The 20,290-nt window shown below is 32.8% G+C and overlaps 3 protein-coding genes across 6 annotated transcripts; 1 reads left to right on the forward strand and 2 right to left on the reverse strand.

Annotated features, from left to right (window-relative positions):
- Positions 1-1,940: 1,940 nt before the first annotated feature.
- LOC117682835 (perlustrin-like protein) lies at positions 1,941-4,587 on the reverse strand. Its single transcript, XM_034451331.2, has 3 exons — positions 4,273-4,587; positions 3,110-3,205; positions 1,941-2,082 (listed from the first exon to the last, which is right to left on the reverse strand). Exons 1-3 carry the CDS (start codon positions 4,470-4,472, stop codon positions 2,022-2,024), a joined length of 357 nt encoding a protein of 118 aa, XP_034307222.2. The 5' UTR covers positions 4,473-4,587; the 3' UTR covers positions 1,941-2,021.
- Positions 4,588-5,028: 441 nt separating this feature from the next.
- LOC109617522 (intersectin-1) lies at positions 5,029-7,940 on the forward strand. Its single transcript, XM_034451329.2, has 2 exons — positions 5,029-5,218; positions 6,180-7,940. The coding sequence occupies exons 1-2, from the start codon at positions 5,205-5,207 to the stop codon at positions 7,456-7,458; spliced, it is 1,293 nt and encodes a 430-aa protein (XP_034307220.2). The 5' UTR covers positions 5,029-5,204; the 3' UTR covers positions 7,459-7,940.
- Positions 7,941-8,418: 478 nt separating this feature from the next.
- Positions 8,419-20,192, reverse strand: LOC105319409 (peroxisomal acyl-coenzyme A oxidase 1). Of its 4 annotated transcripts, none has more exons than XM_011416944.4 (15): positions 19,997-20,192; positions 18,587-18,749; positions 17,968-18,122; positions 17,605-17,712; positions 15,454-15,573; positions 15,059-15,174; positions 14,409-14,578; positions 13,942-14,104; positions 13,530-13,720; positions 12,036-12,200; positions 11,593-11,698; positions 10,317-10,463; positions 9,855-9,925; positions 9,504-9,639; positions 8,419-9,202 (listed from the first exon to the last, which is right to left on the reverse strand). In XM_011416944.4, exons 1-15 carry the CDS (start codon positions 20,154-20,156, stop codon positions 9,137-9,139), a joined length of 2,037 nt encoding a protein of 678 aa, XP_011415246.3. In that variant the 5' UTR covers positions 20,157-20,192; the 3' UTR covers positions 8,419-9,136. The 4 variants fall into 4 exon arrangements, with proteins under 4 accessions (XP_011415246.3, XP_011415245.3, XP_065937393.1 ...); XM_011416943.4 differs by having other exon boundaries at positions 13,942-14,107; positions 19,997-20,190; XM_066081321.1 differs by lacking the exons at positions 8,419-9,202; positions 9,504-9,639; positions 9,855-9,925; positions 10,317-10,463 and adding an exon at positions 10,646-10,705 and having other exon boundaries at positions 13,942-14,107.
- Between the last annotated feature and the right edge of the window lie 98 nt (positions 20,193-20,290).

Below are 20,290 nucleotides of genomic sequence, written 5' to 3' on the forward strand. Positions count from 1 at the left end.
GATTACTTAATTTGTATAATAGTATCTTCAGCTGGATGCTTATCTTATTAATTTTTCTCTTTAAATACCGCTTTAAGTTTGAGATTACTCTAAAAAAAAAAACACTTAATAATGAACAAAATGAAGTTTTAATTTAAATTTAAGTATCCAGATTCCGAATCAAGTCTAATTTTTACTATAAATTTTCAGAGATTGTACGTTACATAAAATGCAATAACGTAAATATCTTTTTTATTAGTCTGATCAACGGGAATTTTGTGGTATATTAGTATTTTTATTTAAACAATGAAATAAATTGTACGTTAAAAATTAAACGGCTGTTCCTTCTGCTACAAAGGTATTGGACTATCAGTGCATTATATTTTACAACACTTCCTATGCACCTGATCCTACCTCTATTTTTTGGGGGGTGGGGGGGGGGTGTCCGTGTTCCTTCGCTTTGAATTTGTATTTCGTTTAATATATTTTTGAGCTGGTTGACAGTTTGTTATTGTCATTTTTCATTGAGTTCTAAACCTGTTTAATATTCGTTGAGTATCAAAACATAGTGAAGTGGTGAACCTATACCGAATTCTATACCTTATTCATCTCAAAATGTTTGATGTGTCATGTTACTGTTGGATTAAGTTTTGATAATAATTTTGTATCACATTTATGTGCAAGAGTTATTGTGCATTTTGCTTGTCGTATGAGAGAGTGCATTCAGTGTAATCTTTTTATTTCCAGAAAATGTAAGATAAAAAATATAAATTTAAGCTTTATAATTCGAAACAAATGATTCTGTTTTTGCTGGTGACAAAACAAACCAATCTTTATCTTTATCCAAACTTTTCTAAGCGTAAATTTAGAAATCAAAACATTATATATGTATGTATGGAGAGAGAGAGAGAGAGAGAGAGAGAGAGAGAGAGAGAGAGAGAGAGAGAATTTTGTCTTTGCTGGTGAAATAAAAAGGATATAAACAAATATAAAGACATCACAATTTTATTTTTATCAAAATTTTTCTAAACGGAAATTTAGAATTCTCAACATATTGATCATATTATATACACTACATAACCAGACCTGCATCTTTAAAGTAGTTATATCGTTTTCATCAAACTTTTAAAGTTTTGATCAAAAATATATTGTCATTTTCTGTATAAAGCAGCCACAGACAATACGTACGTCAAAACGTAGATGCAATTATAAAACAGTGCATCAAATACACGCAAATATAATGAGATGAATTCACGCCATTAATTCAAAAATCTGACATAAAACATTTTGTCTTATTCTCCCAGTAAATGAAAGAACATTGTAGATCGTAATTTGTTGTGTTGCTTCCAATGCTTCCATCAAAAGTAATAATCAAGTAAATTCTACAGTGGTATTTCCACTTAAATCAATTAAGGACCCTTTCTACAATGAACACAGAAGAGTTATAATTTCATAGTTACTTTACATTTTTGCTGTTAAAGTTGTCTGCCTTTTGATGTATGAAAGGATGTGCTGCACTCGCAATGGAAGGGCGTAATTTGTTCTATACATTATATTGAACAAGATCCTCTGTTTTCTTGGTTTTACATTAGAGTAGGCAAGCAAAAATTAATTTCAAAAGTGCCCATGCACTTTAAAGTGTTTTTAAAATAACTTTCTTATGAAAATGAGCATAATCAAATAATATGCATTCAGCGTATAGACACATTCCTTGAAACCTAAAAACAGGGTCCTTAGAAGATTTTTGCATGTTTATTTTTTTTATAACATTATGTATAATTATTAACCTTAGAATGCTTATTCTATTATGGAGAAATCATGTATATAAAAACGATATTTACAACCGTAATTTCGTGTGATATATACAGTTTAGACATACACTTCTTGTTAAAGACAAAACAATCACAGAAACTGCATTATTGCTAACAGTCACGATTTCCAAATTGGAATCAGATGGCTTTCACTCATCTAATCTAGCAATTGCATTATTGATAGGTATATGCATGTATATCTTCTCATTATTACATTTGATGATGACAGTGTTAGATGCGTTGCCTTCTCTCCATGACATCAGTATTCTCCACAACAATCGGCTGAATGACTCTGAAAAAGAGGCCATGTTATTAGATTGTGTCCGGAATACAAATACATATAAAGGAATATTTTCACTTAATATTCCATATCAGTAATTAAACAAACCACCTTTAAAATGAGTAAATTGTTTGAAACTATGGAGTACATGTATTCGAATACTTGACTATCGCAAGGTCACAACAATCCTTAACTAATATTTTCTTAGTCGATGAATCGTTGTAAGGAAAACAAAGTCGAAACATCTTTTTTTTTGTGGCTAAATGCAGCAATTTTTGGCTATCAATTAACTGACAGCCTTCTTTTTTCTGCAATTTTGATCCGTAAGTTGCAGTGATGTGATTCCTTTGGTGCCCTAAATGTTATTATAAGCGGCGGATAAAAGGCAAATGTTTGATTTCTTGTTTACAGCTCATTGCTGAATTACAAATAATAAAAAAATGTCGATAATGTTAAATTGTGTCTTTTTGAAATATATTTCTTCATGAACTTTTACAAAAATGATTGAATTGTTTGGCAACGTTAAAAAGCAAACAAAAGGCATGTATTGGTCACATTCATTTTGGCTTTTTTCGTCTATATAACATTCTGATTGCTTATATGAATATTCAGGTACTTTGAATCCAATAAATGAATAATTCATCCGATAGAATTTAAGGAGATGTGTTAATATAAACTGTAAAATGTTTTATTAAAATTAATGGTTCTAACGTCCCTTGAGGCTATAGCGATAAGGTATCGCTGCATTCTTATTAAGTATAAACAACCAAAGGAAACAGTTCTCTTTTGTTAAAAAGTTAATCGATGTATTTATACTAGTATGTCTCTTTAAACGTTTACTTATTTAAACTATCACTAAGGTTGCTTTCAATAATTTTGCAAATACAGGAGAAACAGAATGGCATGGTTTGCCTGGTTGTATATTATCTGTGACAATTTTTTTTGTTATGAATATCAAATTAAATTATCTATAATCATTGGGTTATTTTTTAAATTTAAAATCAGTTCATTTATATAATACATATACTACATATCTTACACGAATTGACAGGTCCCTTTGAAATACGTCAGAAACCTTGGAACTTTGACCAAAGCCTCACCGTCATCATTTACACACATCAGTCCCGAGGCGCACCTGTCAGGAAATGATTGATTGGTTATTTGATTGATTGATTCAATAATCTTTCATTAATTCAATCGATAATACATATATTTATGCATTTTAATTTACTGTTTAGTACTTTCCAAGAGGCCAGTTTTTACGTATTTCATTATAATTCTTAATCGTACGAAAGACGAATAGGGTCACATAAAAAATATTTTTTAAGTGGCCCTACTCGTCTTTCGTATTATCGTATTCATCCAGAATTTATTTTTAAAAACCTAATATTTTTTAAATACCATGGATGAACAATTCGTTATTGTATTGTTTCCCTTACTCCGTTTATTCTTTGCACATAAATGCTTGAACTATGATTCATTAAACGAAAGGTTGTAGGATCTGCACGTTGTTTCAAAATGACATCAAAAGTGTCTGTAAACAAAATGCATCATCTATGCCGGATTGCATGTTTTATTTTCTCCATCATTATTTTTATCACCCATGAAAAGCAACACAATGTCGGTTTTGATTATGCATGCATTTGTTTATCCTGTCTAGTAAATATATTTTTGGCTCAGTGTTATTAAGGTGAAGACGATTGCAAGGCTCAGAATTCAGACTCCGTCGCTTTAACATTTTAAAAAAGCAAGTATCTGTAATGCTCAAATTGATGATTATTTTTATATTAATTTTGATGAATAGGTAGTTATTATTATATTAGACAATAGCCACTAGAATAGTCGATGCCCGATAGAAAACAATCATCCCATTCCTCCTCCTCCCCTACACCCCCCCCCCCCCCCCCCCCCGGTTGCGAAACATAATATTATTTATTTTTATTAATTTGGAGGGGGGAAAGAAATTTACAAGGCTTTACAGAGTATCATTTGAAAAAGTGTTGCTAAAAGTTGTACAGCAAAAACTTAAATACATCTTCAGTTACCCACCTGCATTCAGTTTTCTATCCGCTATCAAACTTTTAATTTCGCTCCTAACTCGTTACAATAACTTGAAACATCTTTATAGCACCATATACGCTGAAATTTTTTGAAAATATATAACAACTTTTTACTCGGTCATTTATTTCAATATGATATTACCTTGCGGTAGCCCAAGAACAATGATCCCCTAGTCTGCGTGCGCATTCTCTGCAACAATGACAAGGTCTTTGTACCACGTCACAATTTTTGGAGGGTAGAGGTGGACAGGGAACATCGGGGTCACATTTACCGCAGGCCAAGGTCATTGAAGATCCCAAGGACACAAGAATGAACAATCGAAGAATACAACAGTTCTCCATTTTCTATATCTCTTGGTTTTTTTTAACTTTTACTCGATAGCTCTTAATGACTGCAACTCAACAGAGATGTAAAATGATTTATGTATACGCATGTATGTTCCTCCTACGATAAAAAGAAGAAAAACGAATCTGTAGTTATGTAATAGCGATTGCATCATCTGGCAGCTTTGTTTGTCATAGAGAATTTTCAACAATTAACAACAGAGCGCGCCAGACTCGTAGTAATTTGTCATGAAGAACGAAGGAGAGGGAAAATATGCAATTAAAGTGCTTGAGAGATGTGCCGGTGTGTTTTAAGGATTGGCCGAAAGATAGCATTTTGAGATTTACTCCTGGAATATCTACCGAATTCCAGCGTCATCTCGTATTTGCTTGAACGAAGCTGACAGTAACGTCTCGTTGATTTCGATATTAGTTTCACAGCTTTTAAACGGTTTTTCAAGTTTAATCTCATTTTATAAATATGCGCTGTCAAGGAAAATGCTTTTATACTGATCGCCTCTATCGTAGTTTTATATGGCTAACATCATTATTCCCTAGAACAATGTGTTTCTACATGTTTTACTAACTTCATGTATCAAAATGAACATGCAAACTATCCCACCGGATACAAGCATATTAAATGTGAACAGTCAAAGTAACAAGATACTCCGTGCATTTGGTGAAATGTCGAAAGGAAACTTGTAGGAAATTAAAAAAAAAAATACCATAAGAGACATTTATAGAATAAGTATGGGCGCTTGTTGGTAAGTATAGCACAATTTTAAAAAATGCGTAAAGCTTAGAATATTTTTTAGATAAAGGTTGTTATAGCTAGCGTGTTAAATAATAGTTTTATAGCTCTATTTCATGCTTTTGTTTGAGCGCAGGAAATAATATTCTGGCGTATAAACAATTTCATACAACAATATAATCACGGTTTCGATCCTCGGGGCAAATTTTTCATAAGCTACCGCAAGGTAATTTCATCCAAAAACAAGATATCATAACTCTATTGTTTAAAACGTGTATACGATACTTTAAGGATATTTTATGATAATGTATTGAGTAAGGGGCGAGATCGAAAGTTTGATGGCGGGTGAAAACCGAATTAAGATAGTAACTACAGGAATAGGGTAAACGCCTGCGTATGACGTATACTAGTAACATTAGATACACACAACTCTTGATACATGCTTTGCTTGTTAAAATGATAAAGAAGCTGGACGCAGGTTGGACACCCATTTTTATTTATAAATATATGATAAACATCAATACAAATTAAAATATCGTTTATCGTTTAATTATAATTTTGTTACATTTTTAGCTAATTTGTAAGTTGAAGTTGAGTTGACTTAACAAGTTAAACGGAAGCCCATGTAGTAATTGTAAAAAAAAAAAAATTATAAAACGTAATGAGTTGCACTATTGTAATTTGTATTGATACACTTTAAAAACAGCAAACTTTATATCCTGAGATTTTACGCGATGATAAAAAAACGTTTATTTCAAGTCGCAAAAAATTTACCACAAAATTGTTTTCACTACAATTTACAACAATAAAAAATATCGCAAATCGCAAAAGTGGCATGCTCTAAAAGAAAAATCTACCTATTTAGATTTTTCTCCTTTTTTTGGCAAAATGTGCGACACGCAAAAAAAAGCAAGATATTTTTTTCATTTTATACATGTATGATAAACTCTCTATGATTTCTCGATGTGTTATAGCTCCGGAATCGGCACCTCTCCCTCCCCGGAAGAAACGGCCGTCAAGATCCGTGCTAGAAATAATTTCAGGGATAAATATACACGGGAGAATGAGGAACATCAAAAGCAAAAGAGAATCGACGAACAGGGAGAGGTGTGGCAACAGCAACGAGAAGAGGCCGCAAGAGTGCGCAGGCTCAGAGAGGCAGGTCAACAAAACAGAAATAAACAACGACAGGAAAGAGACCGGAAGTTACAAGAGGAACAGAAGAAGGAGGAGGACAGAAGAAACCGGAAGGACGTCAAACGTTATGATAAAGCCCAACAGATGCCAGATGACTCGTATGGTGGTAGTCAGGCGCCATACAAATACCAAGCAAAGCAGCATAACGTTCAAAACACAGGACGTCCAGTCAGGATAGACGGTAGAATGGAAGGTAAAGCACAGAAAGATGCTAAAAACAGGGGCAAACTTATCGACAAGAGCCCGGATGAAACAAATAATACATTTTACGAAATATCTCTTAAAGAAGATGATCAAACAGCAGTTTTAACTGAGCAAAGACAAAACGTGAAAGGCAAACAATCCGGTGGGGGTATTCATGTAATTCCACCAGACGTTGGGAAAGAAGAACTCAAAGATGACAGACCACATCGCTCTAAAGTACGACAGAGAGCAGCAACAGCTCCAGATGTAAAAGGAGTGGATAGAAACAGAAAGCAAGACGATATGCTTCTTCCAATGGGTCCAAGAAAACCAATTAAAGGGATTGGACAGCCTGATAAAAACCACGAAAAGTTGGAATTGGAAAACGATGGAGACGAGCAAAGGCCTGGTGTTCCTAAAACACAACTCAAAGATGACAGACCGCAACACTCTAAAGTACGACAGAGAGCAGCAACAGCTCCAGATGTAAAAGGAGTGGATAGAAACAGAAAGCAAGACGATATGCTTCTTCTGATGGGTCCAAGAAAACCGATTAAAGGGATTGGACAGCCTGATAAAAACCACGAAAAGTTGGAATTGGAAAATGTTAGAGACAAGCAAAGGCCTGGTGTTCCTAAAAAGCGTCCCCGGAAACCAGAGGTTGTGGAAGTTTCAGGAGTGCAAAGAGTCCAAGAAATAGAGAAGGCAAAAATGAAAAAGGATGAAAAGACTATTCATTCAGAGGCCCAAAGACAACAACAAGAAAGTGATCAAGAGATTTCAGAAAGCGGTCACGAAGTCGCCAAGGTCAAAATCCATCCCTCTGATGTTGACCCTATAATTCGAGAGAGGGCTCTTACCTCTCAGTACTAAAATTATATAATATATTTCAACAATTTTGGGTCTAATGAAAATACATCTGTATAAAGATTGATTTAATTTTAACACATTTCATTGATATGTCAAAACAGGATTGGGCAACAAGCAAAGTCTATACATTATAATAAACCCTCCCCTAAATACATGTAACAATTGTGAAAGCATTAGGCAATTGTAATATTAGTATTTAAAACCATTACGAGAATTGAAGATATGTTCAAATGCAACAAGTTGTCTTAAATTATTAATCAATAAGTTGGATAAGGTACAAAATGTAAATATATGTATTCCGTTTGAATGAAGAAAATTAAAGAGTTTTTTTCTTGTATTGTGTTTACTGTCGATTCCTAATTAAAAGCGAGGAATTAATATGTGCGTAAAATCGTGAGTAGCGCATCCTGCATGTCTTAAGATTTTTCTTTTATTTTTCGGACGGATGTAAACTAAATGAAACTATGATAAAAAAAAATCGGCGATTTGAAGCAAAACGCTTGAATCGCAGAATTAAGAACTCAAATTAAATGATAAATCTACAGTATAACTGCTTCAACATTCCTTTTTCATTATTATGCTTACAATTGATAAGTGCTGCTTTTGGGTAAAAACGTCGTGTTAGTATGTTTTAGACAAGAAACGTGTGATTTTTTCCTTCAAGCATGGAAGATCAATTAATAGGAACCATACTTTGAAAACGTGCAGATATTTCTATACTTAATAGAATATGAAGTATTGTAAACACATTAGTAACTTATATATACACGTGTAACTTTCTCCTAGCTTATGACAACTCCTTTACTGCTTTCTTTTGAGTCATTGAAGTTTGGAATGCATGCATGGCGTTTATTTAACACCTAAAATGCACATAGCGCATTCAAAGTGTAAAAGCTCACAACTCATCAGAAAATTTCAATTTTACCATCAAAAGTTGTGAATTAATTCAATCAAGAATTATTCTATTTTACTACAAATATACTTTTATTAGCTTCCAATATATTTGGGCTATTCAAAAAATTACAACAAAAAAACAAAGTGAAACAATTCATCAATTTCTGTGTTAAAATGATTCTCATACGAATCGTAATCTATACTTTACTTATATTTTGGCATTCAAATACAGTAAATCTACAAACTTCATACTAACATCAAAAATATATAATCGTGTAATATTTTATAGTGAATGCTTAACAACCTTTGATAAACAAATGATAAATCACATAAACAAAATCAGAAAAAAACCCATAAAAACACAACCAGTGGTCGTTATCACAGATATAAGATACATGTATAAAGATCATTCTCGTTAGGTCTCGAATGGCATTACAGGAAATTTTTTAATCAAATACATGTATTTCAATTAATATCTTTATACTATGTACAATAAGCAATTAAATCAGATTCATCACATAACAAAACGAAGGGAATAAAAATTTCATAAGCAAATTACATAAAAATGATTATCAAATTATATACATAATACTATACATGTATTGTGTATTAAAAAATACAATGATATTCTTTGGTCAGGTCTTGATTAGATAATTCTCAGCATTAATATTACATTCATCCTCTAGCAGTCTATGATTTCACATTGTGTGGCTTCAGTTGTTCTCACAATTGCTCCAAGCAATTAATAGAGTGAGTTAATTGTAATATATTGTTATGGAGGCACTTTTTATAGTTTTGAGGTGTTATTCCTTTGTAGAAATGGTTTCAGGTGCTGGTGGAAGGAATAATGAACCTGCAAAAATTTATATATCTAAGAATGCAGAGTAAAATTATTCAGAATACTAGTAAAAAAATTTCATTGTTTCCAGATGTGCAATGTAACTCTTTCATCGTTTTTGCAATGTGGATCAGCACTTATAGAAACTGTACAAATACAATGTTTATCATATCTGTTCATGTAAATGAGCAATATTTATATGTAAATATACAATATCCAGTATGATTGAAAAAAAAACAATATAGTGAAATATTAGAATACGATTTTTAATTGAGGCTGTTTATATTGGAAATTTTGCTGAAAATACGGTACTTACATCACATTGGTTAAGAGGTTCATTTTGTGTTGATTTTAGCATTCGCTCGTAAACATTTCCATCGTAACAGCCGAGCACCGAACCATGTGTGTTGTCATGGATATCAAAGGCATCTACAAGGGAGACTGCATCTGGTCTGAAATGTAAAGAAATTATTGAATAATACAGGTACTCCTAAATCTAAAAGAAAGATTACAAGAGAGAGAGAGAGAGTATGTCTGTGAGTAGCAGGGCTCTGAAAAGGAGAAATTTGCTAAACCAAACAAAATATGTTTTACACATGTAGAGTTACTAAGCAACATGTCGAAGATATTTAAGAATTATTTAGTACATGTAATTGGTTCATCTCACCTGATTTCTGCCAGCATCTTGACTTCTGTTTCTTTCAGCCATTCCATCTGTGGCAATCCAATGGACTCAGTCTTTGGTTGGATAAAAATTTAGAAAATATACATCATTATCGTAATAATGGTAGAAATACAGAATGAGCAAACTTTATACACATGAAATTGAATAAAGACTTTTTGACATTTATGACCAAAGTTCATATGGGTATATCCAATTTTATTTTTGCCTTTTTTTATTATCCATTTTGACTTATCTTGGTCTATTTACAATCAGCTGTTATAATACTCTTCTGTTTATAAAATATAACAATGTAAAATTATATCTAATTGTCAGTTGGCAAAACCCTATCACACATACATAAACAACCAACAGACTTCACTGTGTCTCCATAATTTATACACAGAGTATAATATGGTGTAGAGCTATATAGTTATACAGGAATCAAAAGGATATTGTTAGTCTCACCTCAAGAAAATCTCCAGCATTCTTAACAATGTTGAACACAGTGAAGAAGACAAGCAGATTGTTTAAAGCTTTGGAAACAGGAACGCTGATCTGAAGTTGATTCATGCCTTCCTTGTAATCAACCACCATACAGTATAACAGGTGAGCCTGTAAGTGTGTACCAGAAATTAACATGTGTATTAAATTAACAGTTGTTGTAATCAACCACCATACAGTATAACAGGTGAGCCTGTGTGTACCATAGAATAACACTAGTGTATTAAATTAACAGTTGTTGTAATCAACCACCATACAGTATAACAGGTGAGCCTGTGTGTACCATAGAATAACACTAGTGTATTAAATTAACAGTTGTTGTAATCAACCACCATACAGTATAACAGGTGAGCCTGCAAGTGTGTACCAGATAATAACACTACTGTATTAAATTAACAGTTGTTGTTATCTGTTATCAACCACTATACAGTATAACAGGTGAGCCTGTGTGTACCAGAGAATAACACTAGTGTTTTAAATTAACAGTCATTATAAACAACCACCATACACTATAACAGGTGATCCTGCAAGTGTGTACCAGAGAATAACACTAGTGTATTAAATTAACAGTTGTTGTAATCAACCACTATACAGTATAACAGGTGAGCCTGTAAATGTAAGCCATAGAATAACACTAGTGTATTAAATTCACAGTTGTTGTTATCTGTTATCAACCACCATTCAGTATAACAGGTGAGCCTGCAAGTGTGTACCACAGAATAACACTAGTGTATTAAATTAACAGTTGTTGTAATTAACCACTATACAGTATAACAGGTGAGCCTGTAAGTGTGTACCAGAGAATAACACTAGTGTATAAAATTAACAGTTGTCGTTATCAACCAACATACAGTATAACAGGTGAGTCTGTAAGTGTAAGCCATAAAATAACACTAGACTAAGGGTAAAAAAATTAACTGTTCATCACTCAGTATAACAGGTATATGTAAGTCTGCAAGTTTTGAAAAAAAATAACACTCTGAAAACTAACTTCTCTTTACCTAATGCGAGGTTCCCCCGACATGTGATCTGTCACAAACACTATGTCACCAACACTATGGCGGACAAATCATAAGTGATCATGGAACTTCTCAATAAGTTTAGGATTAGGTACAAGGTGATGCAATTCTATATGTAAGTCCTTATGTATTTTGTCAAGCTTTAACAGGTAAGGTCAAGATATGTTATGAAAAAAAACCAGTTGTTTCTGGCTATCAGTGAATATTCTCTCGTTACTCACCCTTGCTGCTCGAACAAGTTGAACCAGGTTGTCATTCATGGCCTTGTGTTGCTTTTTTCCCCCTTCTATATCTCTTTGGAGCATCCTGGCAGCTTTTGAAATCATCCTAAAAATTCAACATAACTGTGTGACAAGTCACCGAAAGTCCTCTACATGTATTATGTTAAGTAATAAAATAGGCATGATCTTTACAATGACACAGTTTCACTGAATTTCAATGAGTTTTAACTTTTACAGAAATTTTCTTTCTATGTAAAGGAGTCAGATGATTTGACAGCAAGCATTTTTTTACATGACTCATGTAATTAAGATAACTATAAACAATATATAATAAAAATTTCAGTTATTGTTCAGCAGCAGAGGGGTAACAAGGGTTACCAGTTTAAGTTTCCCTGGGTGATCAGTAACATGTAAATTATAGAAATCTTATCTATGGTACTTACCTGTAGGCTCGAAACCTGTACACCTGGCATAACAAAGACACATTCATACAGTCTTCAGGTGAGTTGATGGGACAGGTGTATTTCATGGGGTCCATACACAGGTATTCTGTGGAACCAGACAATCTCTCTCCGCTAACAGCTGCAGCAAACCTCTTCATCAAGTACCTATACATAGTAAGTAATTATCATGTTTCCATTATGTATTTACCATGCAAAACGTAATATGACTTCTCCATATTTCATTTCAGTTTGCACATCAAATTTTTAAAATTAACTGTAAATTTCAAAATGGGCTACTACAGATTATAATAACTCTCAAGTCAGAACCTTTCACATTAATTCTGAATAACACTCCATTAAATTGATCATGAACAAGTCTCAAAAATAGCATTTCCTCTCACAATTACCAGGTATGGTTGATTTCTTATTTACCTTGGGTTCCTCATTCACCTATAAGTATCTGCCACTTTGTATCAAATACTAATACAAATTCAAGTATAAAATCACAACATAATTCCATTTTGTAATTGTTCACAACTGTTGGAAAAATAATGTAGAGATTTTAAAACCCCTAGAGGATATTTCTTGCCATTCTAAGTAATAAAGGAATTTAATTTCTGTGTTACACAACTGTTACATAGGCAAAAATACAGTCGCACCTGTTTTTAGAGACTACTGATGGGAGAATGAAAAACTGGCCACTTAAAACAGGTGGCCTCTTATTCCAGGTTTGTACTGAGGACACACCTTGTTTACTAACCTCTATAACCATGGCCTTCTTTTTTAAATGAGAAAACCTCTTCGAAAGAAGCTCTTCCTACTTTCCATTCATATTCATTTATTCACAAAGCCTGATTTTTACTCCGAATTTGTCATAAAATGAATAAAACTGGCAGTAGGGCTAACATACATGTTAAGTGCAAGATTGACCATTTGATATCTTTGTATTGAATTGGGTTATCTTATTAAATCCTAGCAGAATTCAAATTACACACAATCATTGGTCATCACCTCATTATCTGCTGTTTAAGGTTGGCTTTTTTTGACACAAGGTCACGTGTCACAGTGGAAATCATGTGACAAAACAGACAATTGAAAACAAGCAAGTTAAAAGCACAGGAACTAAAAACACTGGCCATTGGTAGCATTAAACAGGTGGTCGCCTAAATGAGTCAAAATATAGTGAAAAACTAAACAGGCAGGATTGAAACTGGACGCTCATGGGGAGTGACCACAGGTTAAAGGTGGCTGTATCAGCTGGTGCGACTGTAGATGAACTTGTTCTGTCAATCAAAAAAGGTTTTACAACCAGAATTAAATTATTTTCCTTTAAAAAGAATCTATAGTACCCTCCACCCCTTCATTGCTATACAGTGCTAGGTTTTTTTTAAGATTTTTAAGACTAGTACACAATACCTTCCAAGCCAAAATTTATACAGTGTGTAAATTACACAGTCTGTGTTTTTAAAACACCTCTTTTTTCACATTACACACCTGGCGACCTGCAGGTAAAGCACAGTGTTCTCCCCTTCCACAGTCACCAGGGCCTTGGCAGATGCTACTGCGTCCCCCAGGGCTGAAGCGGCCAGGTAACCGTGTCCCCCACAGGCCTGTCTGCTGATCTCCAACAGCTCGGCCGTCATCTCCCCTGACATGGCCTTCATGCCAGCCGACTGACAATGAATCTACAAAAAAAAAAAAACACAGCCATTTAAAGATTTTCCTAACCATGCTTTTTTTTTTTTTTAGCTAAACTAATAAACAAGGTGGCATAACTCAAACATTCAAGCAAAAACATTCTTTACTTTACTAGAAGAATCACTTTGATTTATTATTCAAAATCACTTGAATCAAAAATATAGCACCATACTTGTAAATAAAGCAATACATTTACACAATACTATACCTCAGGAAGATTTTTAAAGTTTCCCTTTATTATCTCTGCATAGGTTTTTAAGTACCTATTCTTGAGGGTTTTAGAGACAAAGAATAAAGCGTAGGCTGTGGCAAGACTAGGAAACACTTTGTATTGCTGGGTCTGGTAGTCCAAAATCTTGCTCTCCTTTTCACTGCTATGACACATATTTGTAACAGTTAGAATCAAATTATTACACTATGTACTATGAATACATCTAAAGACTAAATATGCAATTCTCTCTCTCTCTCTCTCTTTCTCTCTCTCATTCCATAGAGTTAACAAGAATTTTGTGGAATGCCTAAGAAATGCAACTTTGCATGTTATTATAAACTTAAACATATGCTCATGTGCACTATGATTCACGACCTTAGTAGATCTACATGAGATTCATGCGGGAATTCTTATAGATACTTTAAATGTACTTGTAGAAGAATTATGAGAAATTTATGGCTTACCTTGAATCTAATGTAGACTGTCTTCGAACAGCAGAGTACCGAACAGTTATTGTAGAAGAATTACTGAGAATCACGGAGCACCAGTTTACAATAGTGACCCTCACCAAGATCATGGCAGAGTAGTTTGCCTTGCTAGGGCCTCTGGATGTAAAATGGCCTTCTCTGCTAACCTTCACAACATAAGTAATATATGTATTTATTAAGTAAGTATAAGTACATATATTTGTACATGTATGTATGTAATGTACATATAGGTATATAGGTCCATATCTACCAGGTATTTAACATGTTTAAATGCATTTTTTTTTCTACTGTGAATATACATATGAATACAGTTACATTAATTTTTGTGAAAAAGAGTTTTGTGTAAAATCAGATTAAGTATATCATAATGGTACAAAAAATAAATCTGGTCATAATCATTTTGGTGAAAAAAGGAGAGAGGAAATGAATCAATGAATTTTTTAGGGACCACTGTAAATTACTTTCTACATGCAAATACATGGATGTTATTTTCAACTTGTGCTAAAGACACAATTGATACTTTTTTCTTTAACAACATTATGATATTTTATTAAGATAGATATATTTATCTAGCATCTCATGTGTTTTCAAGTTTAAATAACTATGTGAGTTTTAAGCTAATTCACCTGCGCATTTTTCATCAGCATATTCTCCCTTGGAATTCGTACATTATTCAGGATTAAGTAACCATTGTCAACGATATTAAATGTAAGTTTTGGTCCAATATCTCCAACTTTTACACCTGTAATATTCAATAAATTTTACAAACTTATCATATGATTTGGGTAGGAGGTGCATCAATATTATTGTATATCTTATTTCAAAATTTCATGTAGTCACAATTCCTAAAAAAAAAAAAAAAAAAAAAATTCAATTATTGCTACACATATAAGAGTGTTTTATCTTAATATGTTTCTCTTGTTTACAAATTAAATTTGGATTGTAACTGCATTATCATAACACACTTTACACTCCCTCCCCCATTGCATATAATGTATAAAAGGTTTGGCTTTTTTCTGACCTGGCAGTGGTTTGTGATCCTTTGTGCTTCTTAATGGGGTCAGAAATGGGTGCATGCCATGCTTTTTACCATCAATGATTAAAGTAGCTAAAATGATGGCATAGTTCACAGACTTTCCCACTGAAAAGGAAAATAAAACACCAAAATTAACTACATACATTGTTTGTAGTAACTAAAGGTATTACTTTGCAAACATTAGGAAATTCTACATTTGAAACTTTTTATGATTATACATGTAACATATGTGCATATGATACATACGAAAGACGAATAGGGCCACTTAAAAAAAATATTTTCATCTCGTAATTACGAGATAAGATCTCGTAATTACGAGTTAACCATCTCGTTATTACGAGAAAAGATCTCGTAATTACGAGAAAAGATCTCGTTATTACGAGTTAATTATCTCGTTATAACGATTTAATTATCTCGTTATTACGAGATCTTTTCTCGTAATTACGAGAAAAGATCTCTTTATTACGAGTTATTTATCTCGTTATTACGAGAAAAGATCTCGTAATTACGAGAAAAGATCTCTTTATTACAAGTTAATTATCTTGTTATAACGATTTAATTATCCCGTTATTACGAGATCTTTTCTCGTAATTACGAGAAAGGATCTCGTTATTACGAGTTAATTATCTCGTTATTACGAGAAAAGATCTCGTAATTACGAGAAAAGATCTCGTTATTACGAGTTAATTATCTCGTTATTACGAGAAAAGATCTATTTAAAATGTTGCGTTTCATTATTCTAATCTTTTTATGTAAAGTGTATGAACTACTGCAATGTCTATTGATATATACATACTTAGCATAATCATCGTTTAAAAGCGTACGCATAATTTGATATAAAATCGGATCAAGCAGTTTTAAAGTAATTTCAGAAGAAGTAGCAAAGCAGATTGATTAATAAATTCATCGAACTGTTTATCAATAATTAAGAAGGATACGTGTAATTTGTTTTCAGACTCCAAAATGTTAGAATACAAAATCAATTATTTTCAATATACATGTAGGTTGTGTATAAACATATAAAACACAAATTCGGGTAAATCGTGTATATCCATATCCATGACTGAAACTATAAAGTCATTAAAGTCTGTAACTTCTACGACTATAGGACTACCTGGTATTTACTTCGTAGTGGGATTATAATATATATAAGTTAAATAGTAAAATTACATGAAGTTCTTTCCTTTTATTCATATAAGATAAAATGTCAAATCCAATAATTGATATGTAGAAATTTATGAAAAATGATCGTTGTTATTTTTAAATATTAATCAAAATTGAATCAACGTTTCTTGAATGAAAAAGACTGAAAGGGTGATCCAGTCGAATTCTTTTCAGAAACGCACCATTTTATGTAGATCTTTTCTCGTAATAACGAGATCTTTTCTCGTAATAACGAGAAAATCATCTCGTAATAACGAGATCTTTTCTCGTAATAACGAGAAAATTTACTCGTAATAACGAGATCTTTTCTCGGTATTACGATATCTTTTCTCGTAATTACGAGATCTTTTCTCGTAATTACGAGATAATTAAATCGTAATAACGCGGTCTTTTTTCGTTATTACGAGATCTTTTCTCCTAATAACGAGATCTTTTCTCGTTATTACGACATCTTTTCTCATAATTACGAGATAATTTACTCGTAATAACAAGAAAAGATCTCGTAATTACGAGATAAAAATATATTTTTATGTGGCCCTTTTCGGCTTTCGTAGATACATGTATATCTACAAGCACATGTTGGTTATATATGTATGTTTTAAACATTCATATAGTATAGGTGAAAGCGCTGGAGTATTGTGTTATCGTCTGCTAAAAAAATTTTTCTAGATCTAAGTATTTATGCAATAAAAATTACTTAATTCAAACATTTTTTCCTACAAGCCTTTTTTGTTAACTTTAGTTTTCTGATTGATAATTAAAACTGTATGATTGAATGAAATAAATGCATGTAAAACTGTAGTACTGGCAACTGTTTAGAATTGAAGATTTAGTCTTAGCCTATCTGTATCAAACTCATACCTGTATTTTAGTGTACATAAATATCGAGGATAGTTCAATCAAGACCCTTATTGAATATCACATAAGTAAATCATGATTAATCATAACCTGGCCAGGATATGTGACACTTACAAGCTCCTGGCCACCATTTAATGGATGTAACAGTTGGTGTGTTTAAAATAAACTCCTCTGTAGTGGCATCATAAGTTGCTATGGTTTCCAGTCCCTGCAGATTAGTACCTGTGGATACATCATAAACGAGGATCCCATGATTATACAGGTGATCAGAATATAAACAATGTCTACATCCAGGTCACTTATCCTCTGTTAAATTAACAAAGTGAGAAATTGTCTGGTGTATGTTTATTATGTTTGAAGAGAGTCTGTTATATACAGAACATTTAAAATCTGAAGCATGAGCATTTTACATTCACAAATAAGTCTGAGGATTAAATTTCATGTTATTTGTTAATATATGTATGACATAAGCCTTACCATGCCCCAGCTCTGTCTGGGCATACGTGCCAATAATCTGGTAGTTCCTGGCCAGATGAAGCCATTTTGCCTTTTGTTGTTCTGTTGATAGTCTCTCTAAGGCAGGTATGAACATTACATTGTGCAGTCCTAGGGAATACTGATGATTTATCACACTGCAATTATATATATTTCATATTGTAAAAGTTTAAATTTTCTACATCCTGATTTTTTTTTGGCACTATGCTCATTTGCAGTATCATCTGATTGATCTCAAATGTATATAGCTCACTTATATTAAATGTATTTGATATTAATACCCTATTTGGAAGCGTATTATAAACCATTAATTGTTATAGAACTTAAAGTCATTGATCACAACTTGCAAATTATAAAGTCAAAAAATAAAAATGGTACACATGTTTTGAATTGAAACACAAAATTTGGACATGCAGAAAATATCAGTTGAATATTAATTATGATACCTGGAGCTATAATATTCTTTCTCTCTATCTCCCTCTCTCTCTCTCTCTCTCTCTCTCTTTCTCTCTGCTTGTCAAAAAATAATTTCAGACCATTAATTTACTTTTCAAAAGTTCAACAAGCTATACCTCGATGTGTAAAACAAACACAAACATACTTGACTGCAATGCCGAATTCTTCATCAGTCCAGTTGTATTCCTCTTTTAGAGCAAATAACCGAACACTCCTCTCTACTCCTCTAGCATACATCTCATCGCGTGGCTTATAAACACTGTCAATGGCACAGTCTCTGAACAGAGGATCCTTGAATAAAATTCTCTCTGCAATATAAAGAGGATATCTATATTGTGTAGTTTTAAATTTGCTCTATCCAATGAGTTGAAATGTTGTACATAATCATAATAATGAGTTGAATAAAGCAAACATAAATTCACACAATTATAGATGTTCTATTTATCTCGTACTACTTGATTTATATCAAATGGATATTGAGATGGCCCCTTAAATGACATGAATTTATTTTTTTTTTACATAATCAGTGATGCAATGTCATGATATGCGGTAATGGTGATAATACAATTTGTTTTCCCTTGGACTGAAATGTCACATTTTTATTGGTTTAAACATATCACGTGATTGCCTCATATATCTCTATATTTATTCTGTGAGAAATAATATTGGGCAATATGGCCGTCATTGGTCGATGCTTCGCTTACTCATTTCGGCATTTCATAGTATTTAATACATAAACCGCATGCTGTAAGTTCTTAAAAGTATTTGGAGTAGTTGCCCTTTGAAATTCTTTAAAATTAGAGTAGTTGCCCTTTGAATATTGACGTCACATTGTTTTGTCTGGAGCAGAACAAAATGGCAGCGTCGAAATTTGCTCAAATCTCTGTAGCGGAAAGGGAGAAAACATTTTAAATTGAATAGCAACAAAACATTGTAAGTAAACATGGGTAAAGCAAGGATTTTTAAAGAGTATTTGAAAGGTGAGATTGAAAATTTTGAAGAGTTTAAATGAGTTAAATTGGACGAGATGTTAGGCATCTTGTACATGGCTTCATCGCTATTTGTGAATATATATGTCGCTTGATAGTCCTCGGGAAAACAAAACACTTATTAGGTTAGTTACTGACTCACTACGGAAATATATTGGGTTGATCAATCTCCTAGACGGCTCGGCTTCGCCTCGCCGTCTGTGAGATTGATCAACCCAATATATTTCCGTAGTGAGTCAGTAACTAACCTAATAAGTAATATTAGTATGTCCTTTCAGAGATAAATATTAGCTGTTTTAATGTTAAGTTTCACTGAAATAGACCTCTAAATAGTTATTCTTAGAGCTTTTAAAATAACTTGAATGGATAACGTTATACTGAAGACTTAAATAGTCAAGTTTGTTGACATGCACAAAGTTGCAAATGCAAAAAGAACAAAATATAGAGCCATCCAATGTCAAATCTGTACTGGCTATTGGGTATGTATACGTGATAAGCCAGACGTGTCTATGATTTATGATCACTGATAGCGTCGTAAATAGGTAAACCGGTATACGGAATCTTACCTATTTGCCGTCTTTTCTCTGTATTATTTCTACCGCCATCGACAATAGCAGTTATTTCTGATATATATGGAGTTAAACTGGAACAATTGCGTTCAGACTGTAGTTCTGGATTCACTTTTGAAGGTATTTTTCCAAGGTCCAATATATCGGCAGCAGACATTTTGAACGGAAGTACATGTTCAGTTGCAATCTGAGTCACATGATCAAATGATATAGAAATTTTAGACTGCGAATTCCACCATAAACCATTCCGGAAATACCTCTTTTTCCTCTATGCGATCGCGTAATAGAGGT

The sequence above is a fragment of the Magallana gigas genome, chromosome 4 (assembly GCF_963853765.1).
Source record: "Magallana gigas chromosome 4, xbMagGiga1.1, whole genome shotgun sequence".
In the NCBI taxonomy this organism is placed as follows: domain Eukaryota; kingdom Metazoa; phylum Mollusca; class Bivalvia; order Ostreida; family Ostreidae; genus Magallana; species Magallana gigas.